Genomic DNA, 17,817 nt, shown 5'->3' with positions numbered 1-17,817 from the left:
GGACTGCAAGTCTTTAGCTTAACTCTTTAACCCAATTGCCAATGAAAATACCTTTGAATCCTTCTATAACTGTAATAAGCCCTCCCTATCCTCACATTGAGATGTTTGGCTTTTCTAGGCCAAACCAATGTATACATTACGTGTACTGCCTTATGTCTTTCCCTGTAACTTGCCTCCCTAAAATGTATAAAACCAAACTGTAACTCGACCATCTCTGACACTTTCTCAAGACCTCCTGAGATTGTTCTCCAGTCTATGATCACTCATACTGGCTCAGAATAAACCTCTTCAAATATTTCACAGAGTTTGGCTTTTTCATCAATAAAATACACCACAACTGACTTAGACTCTTCCCATCTCTGCCACCACTACTACCAGATCTTCATGTGAGATTCTACACATTACTGACAGAGTGATGTCCCTCCACATAATCCCCTACAGTTGTGGTAATTTTTGGGAATTCCTCATAGGATACATGTAAATGACTGGCTGCTGTTGAATTTTTGGATTTCTGTAGGCCTTCATGGGTCATTTAATGAAAAATTAGAAGGGGACCTATCAAGGAGTTCTAGCTTGATAGCATTTTAAATAGCAAGTTTTCTATAATTGTCTAAGAAGACAAAATTACCCAAAGAAAACAACTGACGTAAGATTTCACTTTCTAATTAATCCCTCCATACGGAAAGAAGCAAGGGATTGCTGACAGCAAATTAACTTTGTATTCCGCATTTTCATTTCTGAATACCATAAACATTCTCTAATTGTCCTGTATTAAATATAAAATCTGTTTTGAACAGAGTTTATTTTTAAGTTCTTGCAGACTGATTTACTAAGTGTGCAAATTAGTATGAATGAGCTGCTAGCAAGCCAATAATCAGCATGTTCTCTAGGACTTAAAATAATGGAAAAGACTACTGAAATTTCTGATTAAATGCCTCCCTAAATATATAATTGTAGAGCATATGTTTACCACTGAAGACCTAACAGAAAGAACAAGCAACTTTTTTAAAGTTCACTTTTTTTTTTACTTGCCAGCTCTATGTCTATAAATATAAAGCAATGAAAGGCAAAGTGAGTCATTTATCAAACTGAAAATATATTAAAACTATAAGGACAAAGAATATATGCAGTCTTGGATATTACAATTATGTTGAATCCGTTATGTTACATTATTTGACTTAAAGTGTATTTTTAAAAAATAACATAGAACACAACCAAGTGTCATTGTAGTTTGGTGCATGCAGAGTAGGAGGAAAGAATTTGGATTGGGCAGAAAACCAAAATGTTAGTAGGACATATATTTATAACTAAACAAAGTACACAGGACATATATTTGCAACTAGACAAAGTACAGACTCTGACTATGAGAAGATAGGTATGGGAGGGCAGCAGGAGAAAGGCCTATCTATCAAGTAATAGTTATCACAGGGTTTATCTAAAGTAAGAAGCAAGCTTAAATAAGGCAAGTCGCACAGAGAAAAGAAGAAATGGGTAAGCCTGGTATAAAAGAAGCCAATTCCACAGTTAAAGACCCAGGATCCCAAGTTGAGGGAAAGATTCCTGTTTAAGGGGCCTAGGGCTATCCAGAACAATGATGGATGGCAGGAAGAGTGTACCAGTACCCAGGGAGGGAGCTGGCAGAAACAAACTAGGCTTTTAAGAAATAAAGTAGAAACCTATGCCTGAGTGCTGGGACAGACGTGACAGAAATAAATGTATCGCAAAGATGGATCGTGCTAAAACCACCTTTGCAAAAATTATAAATGAGAAAATAACGATAGTGAAAGAAATCTTATCTAACGGAGTCCATCTTGCTTCTAACCTCCAAGCCATCATTGTTTACTTCTGGGCATGAGCCAAAATAACTCTGGGAGGAACTTATAGTTTAACTTTGAAACAAAGATGGTAACAGCTCTTTCCCCAAACAAATCCCCTTCCCACCTGGGGACGAGACTGCCTTTACAGAACTAACACATTAGACAAAACATTAGAAATTATGGTTTAGGAGTCATGCAACCGGAGGCTGCAAGAGTCTGAACCTCCCCAAATTGCTCCTGGGCATAACATCACTATTGTAAAGTCCAAGATCAGTGCTTGAGATATTTTGTAGACCCTGTATCCTGGATGGATCAGTTGCCACGAGCCAGATGATAAACTGGCTCATCTGGTCTTGTGGCCTCCACCCAGGAACCGACTTAGTGCAAGAGGATGGCTTTGACCCCCTGTGATTTCATCTCCGACCTGACCAATAAGCAATCCCCACTTCTCCAGCCCCTACCTGACAAATTATCCTTAAAAACTCTGATCCTTGAATTCTTGGGGAGACTGATCTGAGTAATAATAAAACTTGAGTCTCCCATACAGCCAGCTCTGCATAAATTAAACTCAATCTCTGTTGCAATTCCCCTGTTTTGATAATTGGCTCTGAATAGGCAGCAGGCAAGGAGAACCCATTGGGTGGTTACAATGCAAATGAGGAGGCAGGGCTAACAGATCCAGCATCAGACTGGTACTCACTAGACTGTAAGTATGACATGGGAGACTGGTGGTCAGCACAGATGGGCCTCTGGATCCCACTCCTGAGATAGAAACTGGCTCAGGACCTGGGATGGAACATATCAACAGGGATGGTAGGGGGAAGGGAAAGAAATCAGAAATTTTCTACATTTAACGCCACTGACAATGTAACTAGTAGACTTCTTTAAAATAACAATTGCTTGTCACAAGAGGGCACTAGCTGCGGGGGTCGGCCCGCAGACCCTGACCCAAACGACGGATGAATAAAACGTACACTGACACACAGATATTCTATTTTGCCAGTCCTGCTGAGGGTCCAGCCGCCTGCACACCAAGAGAGGTTTGTCATTGCGGCCAGCCCTGAGCGGCTCACACTCCAGCCATTTATTTCGTATACAATTAACAACAGAAGCTCTGAGTCAACACACTTGTAGATAATTAACATGGTTAAGACAGTAGTTCTCAGAATGATTAAAGCTCAGGTACCGTGGTCTAAAGTTAAATATCATTAGGGGGCAATATCTCTAGTTGACCTTCCCCGGAGAGGGCCATCTGGCTCAAAGGTTAGTTATTGGAGGTAGGGTAAACAGACTTAACTGGGGAAGCCTCTATTGTCCCTAGTATTTACCCTATGACCTAATGCTCTAAGGTAAGCATCGGCTGCCTTCAGCCTGTTCAATTGTTACAAGCTATGTAACCTTTTGGCCTTCCAAAAGGTTTGTGACTACTCCCTATAACTTTTCCTAATATTTCCCTGTAATATTTCTGCCAGCATTCTGATGGAATCCCACCAGACAACATTTCTGTGTGTGATACATTTTATATGCTTCCTCCAGTTGTTTTATGTGCTTCCTCCAATTCCTTTGCTGCCACCACCTCCATCAATCTCAGCCACTTGTCTTTTTTCCAGGTTCGTCTCCTTGGGGGTGACCTATATCTTGCATCAGAAGCAATAGAGCCAACCCCTTGACTGCTGCTTTACAACCAAGCAGACCTGCCCCCATGCTCAGTTTCAGGCTCCTTCTGCCTTGGCAGAGCATGGTATTTGACACCTTAGCTAGAGAATGCTGCCTTAAATGCTAGGGCCCTGGTGTAAAGTTTAGGAAACAGGAACAGGAGACAAGGAGGTAAAATGCAGATAAAATTCCTTTTCTTTTCTCTCTCACATTGATTGCTCAAGGGTACTTTGCAGAGACACCTGCTGAGCAATCTGATGCATATACAGTCATGCACTATCTGGTCAACCACTGGGTGCCTATATGATGGTGGTCCCATAAGATTATAATGGAGATGAAGAACTCCTATTGCCTAGTGATGCCGTAATGTCCTGCTGCAATGCATATTATATGGTGATGCTGGTGTAAACAAACCTACCGAGCTGCCAGTGGTATAAAAGCTTAGCACATACAATTATGTACAGTTCATAAAACTTTATGGAAATAAATTACCAGAATTTATTTGCCGTGGCAAATAATGACCAGACTGTGTTGCTGATTTATGTATTTATTATATTATACTTTTCCTTGTTATTTTAGGGTGTACTTCTACTTATTTGAAAAAAAAAAATTAACTGTAAAATAGTCTCAGGCAGTTACTTCAGGAGGTATTCCAGAATAAAATATTGTTATTATAGTTATTATAGGAGATGACAGCTCCATGCATGCGATTGTTCCTAAAGACCTTCCAGTGTGGGACAACATGTGGAGGTAGAAGATAGTGATATTGATGATCCTGACTCTGTGTAGGCCTAGGGTAATGTGTGTGCTTGTGTCTTAGTTTTTAATAAAGAAGTTTAAGAAGTAAAATAAATAAATGAAGTTTAAAATAAAAAAGTTTATAGAATAAGGATATAAAGAAAGAAAATATTTTTGTACAGCTATATATGTTTTAGCTAAGTTTTACTACAAGAGTCAACAAGTTTAAAAATATTAAGAAGTTTATAAAGCAAAAAAGTTACAGTAAGCCAAGATTAATTTATTATTATACAAAATTTTAAAAAATAAATTTAGTGTAGCCTAAGTATACAGTGTTTATAAAGTCCACAGGAATGGACAGTAATCTTCTAGGACTTCGCATTCACTCACCACTCATTCACTGACTCACCTAGAGCAATTTCCAGTCCTATAAGTTCCATACATGGTAAGTGCCCTGTATAGGTATATCTTTTTAAAAATATTTTATACCCCATTTGTACTGTACCTTTTCTAGGTTTAGATGTGTTTAGCTACACAAATGCTTAGCCTTGTGTTACAATTGCTTACAGTATTTGGTACATTAACTTGTTGTGTAGGTTTGTAGCCTCAGAGCAATAGGTTGTACCATACAGCCTAGATGATTAGTAGGCTATACCATCTAAGTTTGTGTAAGTACACTGTGATGTTCACAAAAAGATGAAACCACCTAACAAAGCATTTCTCAGTATGTATCCCCTTTGTTAAGCCATGCATGATTGTATTCACAGAGGTAAGCTGTGGATACTGAGGCAACAGCTCATGTATCATGCATTGCTTTACCTCCCATCCTTCCCTTCCTTGTTTCTATTTTTATTTTTCCACTCTCAGTGCCCTGAATTTGCATCTCCCAAGTAAAGTATTCGTATTTAGTTATTGCTTAAGGTTTTATTTTCTAGGGGATTCAAACTAAGATAATTACTAGAGTAAGAATAAACAGCATTGTGACTTCACATTTTGTGCAGCATAACATAATGGAAACAGAATAGAGGAAGATTTAGCAGGCTTACTCAGTATACTTACTCTAATTACTTAGTAGACTTGAATGCTAACTCAGGAGACTTGATGTGATCTCCTATATGGTCTGTGAAGACACTTAAATTTCCTGGGCCTAACATTCTCCCTTTTACAAATGGAGATGTTGTACCATGGTGGCATTAGGCTGTGCAAGTGGTGGTTCCCCAGTTTATTCTAATACAAGGATTAACTACACAAGTGATCTGGGCAGGGAGAATTTTGATAATATAGGTTCCTAGACGACTTCCAACCTGAGAATAATTCAGTAGGCCTAGAGTTGGACCTGGAATATGTATTTTGTTGCAGGTACCCAGGTACCACTGATGTACATCCAGAGTTGGTGACCACTGGCAAACAATAACCAAAAGTGAGCTGGAGTGGCTATACTACAATTACAAATGGACTTTAAGTCAAAAAATGTTAAAAGAGCCAAAGAACATCATTATAGAATGATGAAAGATTCCATTATTTAAGAACATACAGCAATTAGAAACATATATGACCATAACATGTAATCCTCAAATATATAAACACACACTGACAGAATTAAAGAGAGAAATAGGCTTTTTAATAATAATATATAATAATAATAGTTGGAGGTTTCAATACCTCACTTTCGATGCAGTGGCATGATCCTGGCTCATTGCACCCTCCGCCTCCCAGGTTCAAGCAATTCTCGTGTTTCAGCCTCCCGAGTAGCTGGGATCACAGGCTTGTGCCACCATGCCCATCTAATTTTTGTGTTTTTAGTAGAGACGGGGTTTTGCCATGTTGGCCAGGCTAGTCTGGAACTCCTGGTCTCAAGCAATCTGCCCACCTTGGCCTCCCAAAGTGCTCGGATTACAAGCATGATGAGCCACTGCTCCTGGCTGTGTATAGTTTTTAAATTGGTGTCCTTGCAGAGGGGATGATCCATGGAGCCTTGTAATCTGCCATCTTGCTCTGCTTATCCCTGATATACTTTCAACATACAAAAATATTGTGTTTCTGTATATTTACAATGAATAATTTAGCATGAAATTAAGAAAGTAATTGTTTTTAAGATATTATCAAAAAGAATAAAATAGGAATATATTTTAAAAAGTGTAAAACTTATACTCTGAGAAATATAAAACCCATTGAAAAAATAAAGAATTTCTGAAGAAATAAAAAAAAATCATTCCAAATTTCTGATTCAAGACAATATTGTTAAGATAACAATCTTCCCCAAATTATCTACAGAATCAATGCAATACTTCTCAGAAGGCCAGTAGGCTTCTTCTTACAAGCAGATTCTAAAATCCATAAGCAGTTGGGAAGGGTCTGGAATAAGCAAAATAATCTTTTTAAAAAGAAAAATATTTCAGGACGCACACTTTATGATTTCAAAACTTACTACAAAGCGATAGTAATTAGACCAGTTTGGGACTGGTATGAGGACAGACATGAAGACCAATGGGATAAGGTAAAGAATACAGAAATAAACTGTGTATCTATCATCAATTGATTTTTTTATTTCAAAAATTGTATTTATTTAGAAGCATTCAGAATGTCAACAAAACAGCTGCAACTGTTTCTTTTTTGCAATTAGAGTGATATTCAGTTAACAGAGCAATTCTTTCGTGTTAGATGCATCACAATTGAAAAAGAAAAAACTACCATCCCCATATATAACTAATTTGTGCTGTGCACTAACAAGAACCTGATTTAAATTTCCATGCCAATTTACAACCCCCATATTCTACTAGGCAAGGTTAGTAGCTATTGAAAATACCACCAGAACAGGACTTTCTAAAGACACATTCAGTAGTGTGTTAATTATACACACACACAAAAAGACTGTACAGTTTATAAACAAATGTTATACAGCCTTACATTTCAATTTTTTTCTTTAAAAGGAGTGAGTTGTGTACAAGGGGATTAAATGGTTTATAGACAAGAAAAAAAAAAACTACAGTAGAACCAACTTATTCATCATCATCATCTTCTTCTTCCTCCCCCTGATCCTCATCTTCATCTTCCTCCTCTTCCTTCTTTTACTTACTTTTTTCAGCCTTTACAACTCCCTTTTTTGCTGCATCAGGCTTTCCTTTAGCTTGATATGCAGCAATATCCTTTTTGTATTTTTTCTTCAGCTTCGCAGCCTTCTTTTCATAAGGCTGCTTGTCATCTGCAGCGGTGTTATTCCACATCCCTCCCAGTTTCTTTGCAATATCACTAGTGGACTGGACGGATGTTCTCCTTTGATTTTTGGGCGATACTCAGAGCAGAACAGAAAAAAGGCTGAAGGAGGCATCTTAGGTGCATTGAGATCCTTGAAATTCTTTTTTGTTTCCCCCTTAATAGGGACATATTTTCATCTCTCTTTCATAACAGGCCTTGTCTGCCTTTGCCATGTCTTCAAATTTTCCTTTCTCTTTAACAGACATGGTCTTCCACCTCTCTGTGCAGTTCTTAGAAAACTCGGAGAAACTGACTGAAGCATCTAGTTGTTTCTTCTTGTGCTCCTCCTGATGAGTTTGCACAAAAAATGCATATGATGACATTTTGCCTCTTGGCTTCCTAGGGTCTCCTTTGCCCATCTTTACTTACTTTTCTTCAGTGAGGCACAGAATCGCCCAGTGCCTGCCTGGCTCTCACTTGCCCTGGCACTGTCTCTGTGGAGATCAATGTACTATAATGGCTGTGAGAGGGTCAACTGATTTTCAACAAAGGTGCCAAGATCATTCAATGTGGAAAGAGTAGTGTTTTCAACAAATGCTGCTAAGACGACTTGGTAGCCACATGCAAAGGAATGAAGTTCTCACAGGATATACAGATATTAACATAAAATGGATAAAAGACCTAAATGTGAGAGCTAAAGCCATAAAAGTCTTAGAAGAAACATAGGGATAAATCTTCATGACCTCACATTTGGCAATGGTTTCTTAGATATGATCAAAAGCAAGAGCAACAAGAACAACAAAAACAGTTAAACTGGACTTCATTGAAATAAAAAAACTCCTGTGCTTCAAAGGATGCTATCAAGAGAGTAAAAAGACAACTCACAGAATGGGAGAAAATACTTGCAAATCGTGTATCTATCTGATAAGATATTGTATCTGAAATATAGAAAGAACACTTGCAACTCAATGATGAAAAGACAACTCAATTTTTAAAGTGGGTAAAAAAATCTGAATAGACATTTATACAAATAAGGTATACAAATGGCAAATAAGCACATGGAAAAGTGCTCAACATCATTATTCATCAGGAAAATGGTCAATAAGACACCACTTCCACTCACTAGGATGGCTAGAATCAAGAAGTCAGACAATAACAAGTCTATGATGTGGAATAATTAGAATCCTCATACGCTGTTGGTGGGAATGTAAGATGGTGCAGCCACTTTGGAAAAAATTTTGGCAGTTTTTCAAATGGTTAAACATAGGATTACCCATATGATCCAACACTTCTACTCACAGACGTATATCCAAGATAAATAAAAACATATGTCTGCATAAAACCTTGTACAAAAATGTTGATAGCAGCATTATTCATGGTAGCTAAAAGGTAGAAACAACCCAAATGTCCATTAACTGATGAATGGATAAACAAAGTAGGGCATAGTCACAAAATGGAATATTATTTGATCATTACAAGAAATGGCATACTGCTAAGTGAAGAAGGCAGTCAGAAAATATAACATACGATTCATTTTACAGGAGATCTCCAAAATAGGCACTTCTATAGAGATAGACATTAGATTAGTGACTGCTTAAGGATGATGGGATGGTGGATGATAGAGGGGCATGATATCTAAAGAGTACTGGGTTTCTTTCTGAGACCATAAAAGTGTTCTAAAATTGATTGTGTTAATGACTACAGATATTTATAAATATACTGAAAACTATTGAATTGTACATTTTAAATCTGTCAATTGTATGGTATGTGAATGATATCTCAACAAAGCTTAAAATCAAAATACATAGAGGAATAGAGATCAGGAGTGTGAGCACAGGTGAAGATCCTTTTATTTTTTACTTGATGTAAATTCAAATGACAAGTATTATCCTTTATGGTTATTTTTGCAACTCTTCTAGGAAGATAGACTATAATAAAATTTATTACACTTATAATTAAATTTAAAGACCAAAAACAGAGTTGTCATTTCATTGCTCTTGCTAATTTGGGTTTTCTAAAAAATTTATTTTTCGATCTTATAAGATTTAAATGTAGTATATGAATTACTGATTTTCTTCCAGAATCTAATCACATTCTTTTTTTTTTTTTTTTTTTTTTTTTGAGACAGAGTCTCGCTCTGTCGCCCAGGCTGGAGTGCAGTGGTGCGATCTCAGCTCACCGCAAGCTCTGCCTCCCGGGTTCATGCCATTCTCCTGCCTCAGCCTCCCAAGTAGCTGGGACTACAGGTGCCCGCCACCACGTCTGGCTAATTTTTTTGTATTTTTAGTAAAGACGGGGTTTAACCGTGTTAGCCAGGATAGTCTTGATCTCCTCACCTCATGATCTGCCTGCCTCACCCTCCTAAACTGCTGGGATTACAGGCGTGAGCCACTGCGCCTGGCCCTATCACATTCTTATATAGACCATATTTGGACAGGATGCTTGACAATTGTGGCAATCCTATCTGAAAGATACATATAAATTATATTTCTAAGTGAGTTAAAGAAATTCAATTTTAAATTTGTTTTGCAAATTTGAAGAGTTTTTGCCAAAAACAAATGTGACAAATATAATAGCACAAGCTGAGCCCTTGGTATTTTGAGAAAAATTAACTCAATCTTACTTTTAATATTAGGTAAGTTTTGGCAATGCTAACAATAAAGTATAATAGATTTGTTCCAATTAAAGTCAGCTTACATCATTAAAACTAACATTTAATTTGATATTCTGTTAAATAAAATTAATTTTTTATCCTGTTTGAAATGTACTTGTGGTTACTCCATATAACAGAATGTAGAGCTTATTTTTGAAGTATATTTTATAAGTTTTTTGTTTTTGCTTTTTTATTTGTTTTTATTTTTTGTGGGGGACAGAGTTTCACTCTTGTTGCCCAGGCTGAAGTGCAATGGTGTGATCTCGGCTCACTGCAACCTCTGCCTCCCAGGTTCTAGCAATTCTCCTGCCTCAGCCTCCCAAGTTGGTGGGATTACAGGCACCCACCACCACGCCAGGCTGATTTTTGTATTTTTAGTAGAGACGGGGTTTCACCATGTTGGCCACACTGGTCTCAAACTCCTGACCTCAGGTGATCCACCCATCTCGGCCTCCCAAAGTGCTGGGATTACAGGCATGAGCCACCGCACCTCACCTATTTTATAAGTTTTAAGGATTAATTTAATTTCATTTTTCCACAAATTTTCAATTTTATTTTGAGGCTGAAGAGTAATTTAGCTATTAATGTATTTAATCTTTGTAAAATGAGAACTGCAGTTGACCTTTGAACAACATGTATTTGAACTGTATGGGTGCACTTACATGCAGATTTTTTCAACCAAATGCAGATAGAAAATGCAGTGTCCATGGGCCATGAACCCGTGTACACCCAGGGCTGAGTTTTCTCATCAGTGAGTTCTCCCAGATCCGTTGTGGAACTTGAGTATGAGTGGATTTGAGTATACATGGGTGGTTTTGGAACAAATCCATTGTGCATACTGAGGTATGACTGTACATATAGTATTAGTTATTGATAATAAATATTTTCTACATATTTATAATTATATTACATATTAAAAAGTTGTCATGGATGATTTACTGGTATTTCAGTCACCAGTTTAACTGCTAATTATTAGTGAATATTTTAAAATTAGGAAAATTAGAATAAGGTGGGAGAAGGGAGAGAAGGATAACAGTGCTCCTACAATATGCTCTTCTAACATGTCTGTCACATTAGAAGATCAATATTTAGAATTAATCTAATTTCTTCTTGTTCTCCCAAGAGAGAAGGAGCAGAAGAAATTGTAGCAATACAAAATACTAGAAACTGAAGTCATAACACTTAGGAATGAGGGTTTTGAGCTCCATATTAAGTGATCAGCAAAACCAGCCCAGAGCATTTTGTTTGAGTGCTTTGCAAATATTGCTCATATAGGACCCTGTATATTGGGGAACTGATTTGGATAATCGCTAGTGGAAACATAGCAGGTCTCCTGCTTAGCTATGCTGTTTAAGGCCAATAAAGCTCTGCCTGTCCGTAAATTTCAACATCCCGGGAACCACATGTGGAAGGGATTGTAAGTCAATATCTACACCCAGGTTCAATTCTGAGTTTTCTGACGCATGAGGTTGTCACAGTTTGTGGGAGGGGCCTTCTAAAAGAGCAATTAATGTAAAATTAGAAATATAAAAGTAGGAACAGGGACTAGGAAAGGAGGTCAAAAAAGTAAAGAGTCATAAAGCTTCTGCTCCTTTGGTATCACAGTAAATCTGTCCCTAAAATCACTAAATGTTTCAGTAAAGACTGATTGACAACATTAATATGAGAAGAAAGAAAGCCACTTTTTTAATATCTTAAAACTAGCTTCTTTTGATGAGTTTAGAACTTCAGTGATCATAAATATGGCCCTACTTCTACCCATCTTCTGCAGCTAGGGGAACACTGGGCTATCCCTGGTTCTCCAGATAAATTATTGTCATTTGTTTCTTTCTCCATGACACCAAAAAAAAAAAAAAAAAAAAGTTTTATTTCCATATTGCCATATTTATTGTCAGGAATTTGCTTGTTCATTCTCCTAAAATCAGTTTATACCATAAAAATATGTTTTCTAAACACGTAACTCTAATCTTCTAAGGCACAAATTCTAATAGAATTCCATTTATTAAAGTTACAATGCTTGCATCCCATTCCTTTTTATTATTCAAGTCCACCTCTGAACAGCAGAATGCACAGAGTTTAGGGCATGCCTTTTATTTGATTTGTTACTATACTGAGTTATAATATCCTACTTTTGAAAGTTTCCTAATATCTTTCTTCTTAAACTTACTTCATTTAAGTGCCTGTTTAAGACAGTGAAAACAGAAACATAGGATGAAAAGATCCCTTTATAATCTCAGTTGCACAGAAAATTGAGTTAGACCTAAACCATGATAGGCCAAATACATTTAAAAGTTTTATCATGATCATTCAAAATTGTTTGCCATTTTATTTTTTCATATTTTGACAGTAATCATCTTACCAAAATGGATAACTAATAATTGATATCAAAGAAAAAACCAGCCTTAGAAAAATATCTGATTGAACAGATTTTTAAATGTAAATAACTTCACACTTACTTGCAATTAAAAACTATTTAAATATGAGACAGTCTTCATGAGTGTTTAATAAGCCTATACTTCAAGTTTTAAGTCAATTCTATTCTGCGTATCCTTGGTTATACATTTTCTCAAAGTGAAATGCTTTAAAATTTGAATTATCGTATATAGTCAACTGAATTAATTCTTAATTTTATTTACAAACACATTCTGTATGTGTCTATATATAACACTTATTTTATTATAAGAGCTACTTCTCTGTGAGTCCACCAAAGGAAAGAATAAGGCAATTTTTATCTTTTTGCCTAGGGAAATTGATGCTCAACATTGTCGATGAATGAATGGCTGAAAAAATACATTCACAATTCTCTCTGTGTTTTAAAGTAGACACGGCTTTATCCAGTTATCTCAAAAGGGATTAAAAAGTTACTAAAACAAGTTATTCATTTAAAGTCCTAATAGCACATTGAAAAGCTGAAGTTAATAAAGATTTTAAAAAGACAATGACTTATGACAAAAGGTCTCTGACTGATTGCTGGTAAGCAAATATCCCCCTGCAGTTGTTTGGCTGGCTCAGGTTATTTTTATTTTTACTTTTTGAATGTGAATGTTTAGACAGGGCATCTACTCTCTAGTTCACCATAGGATCTATCATCCCTGTTACCTTGACCAGACCTAACTCTTAATTCCTTGTTACTTGCATGGCCACTTAGCATTTGAGTCTGGGATCTCAGTTTTCCTAGGGAGGGAAAGCAAACAGACCATCTTGTAATTTATACATTGTAATCACCCTTTCAGGCTTACAAATATTTTGTAGCCAACACAAATCCATACTAGAATAACAAATGAAGATTTAACAAGACCAAATTTAGCAAAAGCGTAAGTGAAAATCCATGATACTGGAATTATGGAGCATTCTAGGAATAGCCTTAGTGAATAAATTACATTCCTACCATTATCCAGTTGTTTGAAAAGAACTGAAATGAAAAAGAAAGGTAATTTTGAATAGTTAAAAATATGTAGTCACTTGTTTAAGTCTTATCACTTGTATTTAGTAACGTTAGTGTATCAATATTCATATTAAATTTGGATTAAACCTTATTGATCATGGCAACAGAATAAAGGGGCACCAGGAGATCAAAAATAAGTACAGTACTCAATAAAAATCCTGCTCCAGATCAAAGATAAGTTACTCATATATAACACATTCTTCTCCTCTGATAACCTCTAACCATCAACATCTTTCCTTTCTTTTAGAGCCAGCCTATGCCTCAACTTCAGCACAACTTCTGTAACCAAGTTCACTCTCAAAGCAAGAACTCACCTTCCTCAAAGTGCACTTATTATCTATCAGATTACTACCCTGTAACAAATTTGTAAGCCTGCAAGTTTTGGTACCAGTAATTTAGCACCCAAATTCAGTACATAATTTCGATTACTGTGATGTAATATGTTGATTATATATAATGCAAAGCATCATTCAATAACTGGTATTTACTTCACTGAAACTCTTCAATTATATTATGAACACTTTGTCAGTAAAAGTGTAATCTCTTTTTGCCTCAACTGTGAAGTGAATACATCGCCATTCCTGGAACACTGTTAGATTTTCAGGCCGCACATCACTGATTACCTTTTGTTTTTGAAAGTTTAATTACTTGAGGTTCTGGAACCCGAGGAATGTAGATTTTCTCGGGGATATAAAAATATTCTGGAAGGCTCACTTCTGTTATGTATGAAACGGTCTTAGGCTTCCTCAACTTTGAAATATGAAAGAGCATAAGAGTCTGTGAACAAACAGTAAAATTAGAATGCAATTTTCTTAACTTTCACCTCCAAAACACAAAAGACAGCACTATGTATTTAGACTATACTTTTGAGGAAAAAATCCAAGGATTGAATTTGGTCATTTCATTATTTTTATTTCATTGGTGGAAAACAGTATAAACACATTTCAGAAAAACAGTGGAGTCCTCTTTTATTGAGAGATGACCAATGTCCCTCGCGCTAATGCTTTCAGTGTTGAGAAATTCATTGCCTTGGGAGGAAACCATTCCACCGCTGACCAGCATTTGAGAACGTGCTTTTCTCGAGTTGAAACCTGTACTCCTTCATATCTACCCATCAGATACATCAGATACATTCTTATTAGTAGCACAGACTGAGGCCTCCTATTTCACTAACGACAATTTTGTGAATTTATAAAAACAACTGGGTCCCACCCCTCCACAGATGTTCAAAAACTCTCTTACCTAGGTTTGTTATTTTTAGTTCCTCAATGATTACTCATATAATGGGGGTTACAACAACTCACCTCCATGCATATCGTCCTCTAGACAAAATTTAGTTCAACAGTATTCTTCGTAAAGTGGGACACTTAATATAAGCCCAGATCTCTAAGTGTAAGTGAAGCAAGTTAAAAGTGACTTTTGTTTCTTTAGGTATATTTTCAATTCAGTTAAACAATGACAAGGCTCATATCATGCATAAGATGTCAAAGGATAGACAAAAACATGTGAGAAAAGCTCTTAAGATTCTAGGATTTCACAATCTGACAGGAGAAACAGATAAACATAAAAGTAAATCTAATAAAAACATAATGTATTAAATGTAACAATGAACACATATGCTGCGTTCCAAGCAAAAAGCTAAAGGAAGAAGGAGAAAGAAACTATATACATATGCATACACAATGAAAAGGCTAGTCATGGACAAAATAGCACCTGTCTCAACCATTTGTAATTTAAATAAAATGTTTTGACAAGAGGTAATAATGAAGAAAATCAATTGAAAAAGAAAATGGGAGGGCATTATGACAGGCTTAAATTTTGAAATAGCCACTAATCAAAAAATGTTAATGTAATAGTGTACTGAAAGTTGAACATAAACCTTCTGAAATGTATTGTTCTATATCAGAAAGAAGTGGTTTGGTTTGAGCTAAAGAAAACCATCAACTTCTTAGAAGCACAGTACAGTCAAGAAAGTATGAAAGCCTCAGGATTTAACATTTTTGAGTCAATCAGAAATTCAAAATCCAGGCCATTTAAAAAATATCATCACCAATTGTTAGAAGTCTGGGATTAGGCTGTATTGATTCTAGCATTCTGACAAATAAAAAAAAGAAATAATTTATACAGTGCCAAGTATTTTGATATATATAAATGAAGATAAATCTTAAACAACAAGAATGAAAAATGTATGTAAAAATGTAAGTTGCCAAAACGGAATCTTACTAATAGCTTTTTTGTTTTTTCTTTTCTTTTTTTTTTTTTCAAGACGGGGTTTCACTCTTGTTGCCCGGGCTGGAGTGCAATGGCGTGATCTCAGTTCACTGCAACCTCCGCCTCCCAGGTTTGAGCAATTCTCCTGTCTCGGCCTCCCAAGTAGCTGAGATTACAGGCACATGCCACCACGCTTGGCTAAGTTTTTTGTATTTTTATTGGAGACCAGGTTTCATATTGGTCAGGCCGGTCTTGAACTCCTGACCTCAGGTGATCCACCTGCCTTGGCCTCCCAAAGTGTTGGGACTACAGGCATGAGTCATCGTGCCTGGCCAGTAAGAGCATTTTAACAGAGACCTGAAGTAACTGAGAGAGGCAGCCCACTAATGTGTAGGGAAAAGTAACAGAGGAAGTTCAAAGGCCATGGGGAAGACACCCGGCATGTTTGAAGCAAAGCAATTAGGCATGTGCTAGGGAGTGGCCTTAGAGAATGGACTCCAGCAGAAAAGGTGAGATGAGGGAAGGAAGCGCAACCGATGGACTCCTACATGATGGGTCATGTAGATCATCCAAAGGATATGGGCTTTTAACAAACATTAGTTGGAAAGCCAGTAGAAGAATATGCACACAGGAGCAAATGAGCAGGCTTGCGTTTACAACAATAGCTTTGGCTGCTCTGTGAGAATAGATTGTACCTAATTCCAATCATAAAAATAGATTGTACCTTATTTTAAGCTGTAATGATAGAGTCTATAGCAATAGGTAACAGTAATAGTAGTGTACTATTACTATAGAGTAGTAATAACTACCTCAATATCATGCACAAAGAGTGCACTTATTATATACACGAGGTAAGCATTTTACATATAATTATCTCAGTTTTTACAAATTGCCAATATCTCCATATGAAAATATATAAAAATTTAGGCTTGAGGAGGTTTAAATAACCAGCCTACAGTCACACAGCTGGACAGTGTTAGAGTCTGAATTCTCAGCCTGGCTATCTGACACCAGAGATGATTCTACCTGGGTACAGAGCAAAATATCCTGGGCAACTTTTAAAACATATTCCTACCCACCCCCTCCTAGTGATTCACATTTAATTGTTCTTGAGTGGGTCCTGGGTATGGGCATTATTTTAAGTTCTCCAGGGTACTCTAATGTGCAAATAGAAATGAAAACTACTGTGAATTAATGACCACACTGTAATGCCTTAAATTACATAGTATATTGCTTTGTTTCAGATTCATTATTTAATGAGATATAAAGGACAAAATGGCAACTGAGCTGTCCTTCAGTACTCATTACTTTTCCTTCTAAAAATGTTATTTAATCAAAATAACATTTTAAATAGTAACATCTCTGTAGCTCTGTGTATTTTTAAAGAGACAGTAATTGAAGGGAATCATCTATTTCTCCATTCCCACCTCGATCTTGGTCAGTCCCAGGAGGGCGATGGCCACACGGATACTACTGCTCTCCAGAGTGCCTGTGATCAACCTTCGCTCATACTCAATACTCGACATCTGTTGCTGTGCTGCAAAAGCCAAAGCCTTTTCCTTGGCTTCATTAGTCATCGGCAATTTAAGGTCCATATACAGGATTTGATGGAGTTTGCAATTAAAATATAGAACTGGGTATTTCTTATTAGGCCCTGGAGGAAGAAAAAAAATATTAATGAATACAATGAACATTTATGCCTGTGACATTGCTATTCAGAATGGACTTGGGAGGTCTGAAATATAAAATTGCAGTTATGGTCATTATGAAACAGAGTAAAAATAAATGCATACCACATGTCCATTAGTTCTAATTCAGTAATTAAAGAGCAAGTTTTCAGGAATTAAAGATTATTGATATTCTCTAAGAGATGTAGTCAAATGATTGGTCCATATAAACATCATCAACATGCTCAAAAATTCAGTGACCATTGTGCTCCTATCAGTGATAGGTAGGGGGAGAGTAGATATAAATGTTAAAAGAAAAGACACCTGTCAAAAGCTCTCAAGAACTGCCATTTTCTTTCACTGACAACATTTTAACGCCTAATTCCTTAAGGAACAATAATCAAGAACTGGAAGCCAGGGTAAAATTCCAGGTTA

The 17,817-nt window shown here is 36.5% G+C and overlaps 1 protein-coding gene and 1 pseudogene across 1 annotated transcript in view; both read right to left on the bottom strand.

Annotated features, from left to right (window-relative positions):
• The window catches only part of CFAP47 (cilia and flagella associated protein 47), a 434,654-nt gene that overhangs the window by 163,002 nt on the left and 253,835 nt on the right, over positions 1–17,817 (bottom strand). Inside the window, exons 44-45 of the mRNA XM_025371837.1 lie at positions 17,143–17,369; positions 14,128–14,281 (exon numbers count right to left, since the gene is read on the bottom strand). Coding sequence (XP_025227622.1) covers positions 14,128–14,281; positions 17,143–17,369 — 381 coding nt within the window. The remainder of the gene's footprint in view (positions 1–14,127; positions 14,282–17,142; positions 17,370–17,817) is intronic.
• Positions 7,211–7,825, bottom strand: LOC112615992 (annotated as a pseudogene).

This window comes from Theropithecus gelada, chromosome X, assembly GCF_003255815.1.
Source record: "Theropithecus gelada isolate Dixy chromosome X, Tgel_1.0, whole genome shotgun sequence".
Taxonomy (NCBI): Eukaryota; Metazoa; Chordata; class Mammalia; order Primates; family Cercopithecidae; genus Theropithecus; species Theropithecus gelada.
This window is presented reverse-complemented; position numbering and strand designations above follow the sequence as displayed.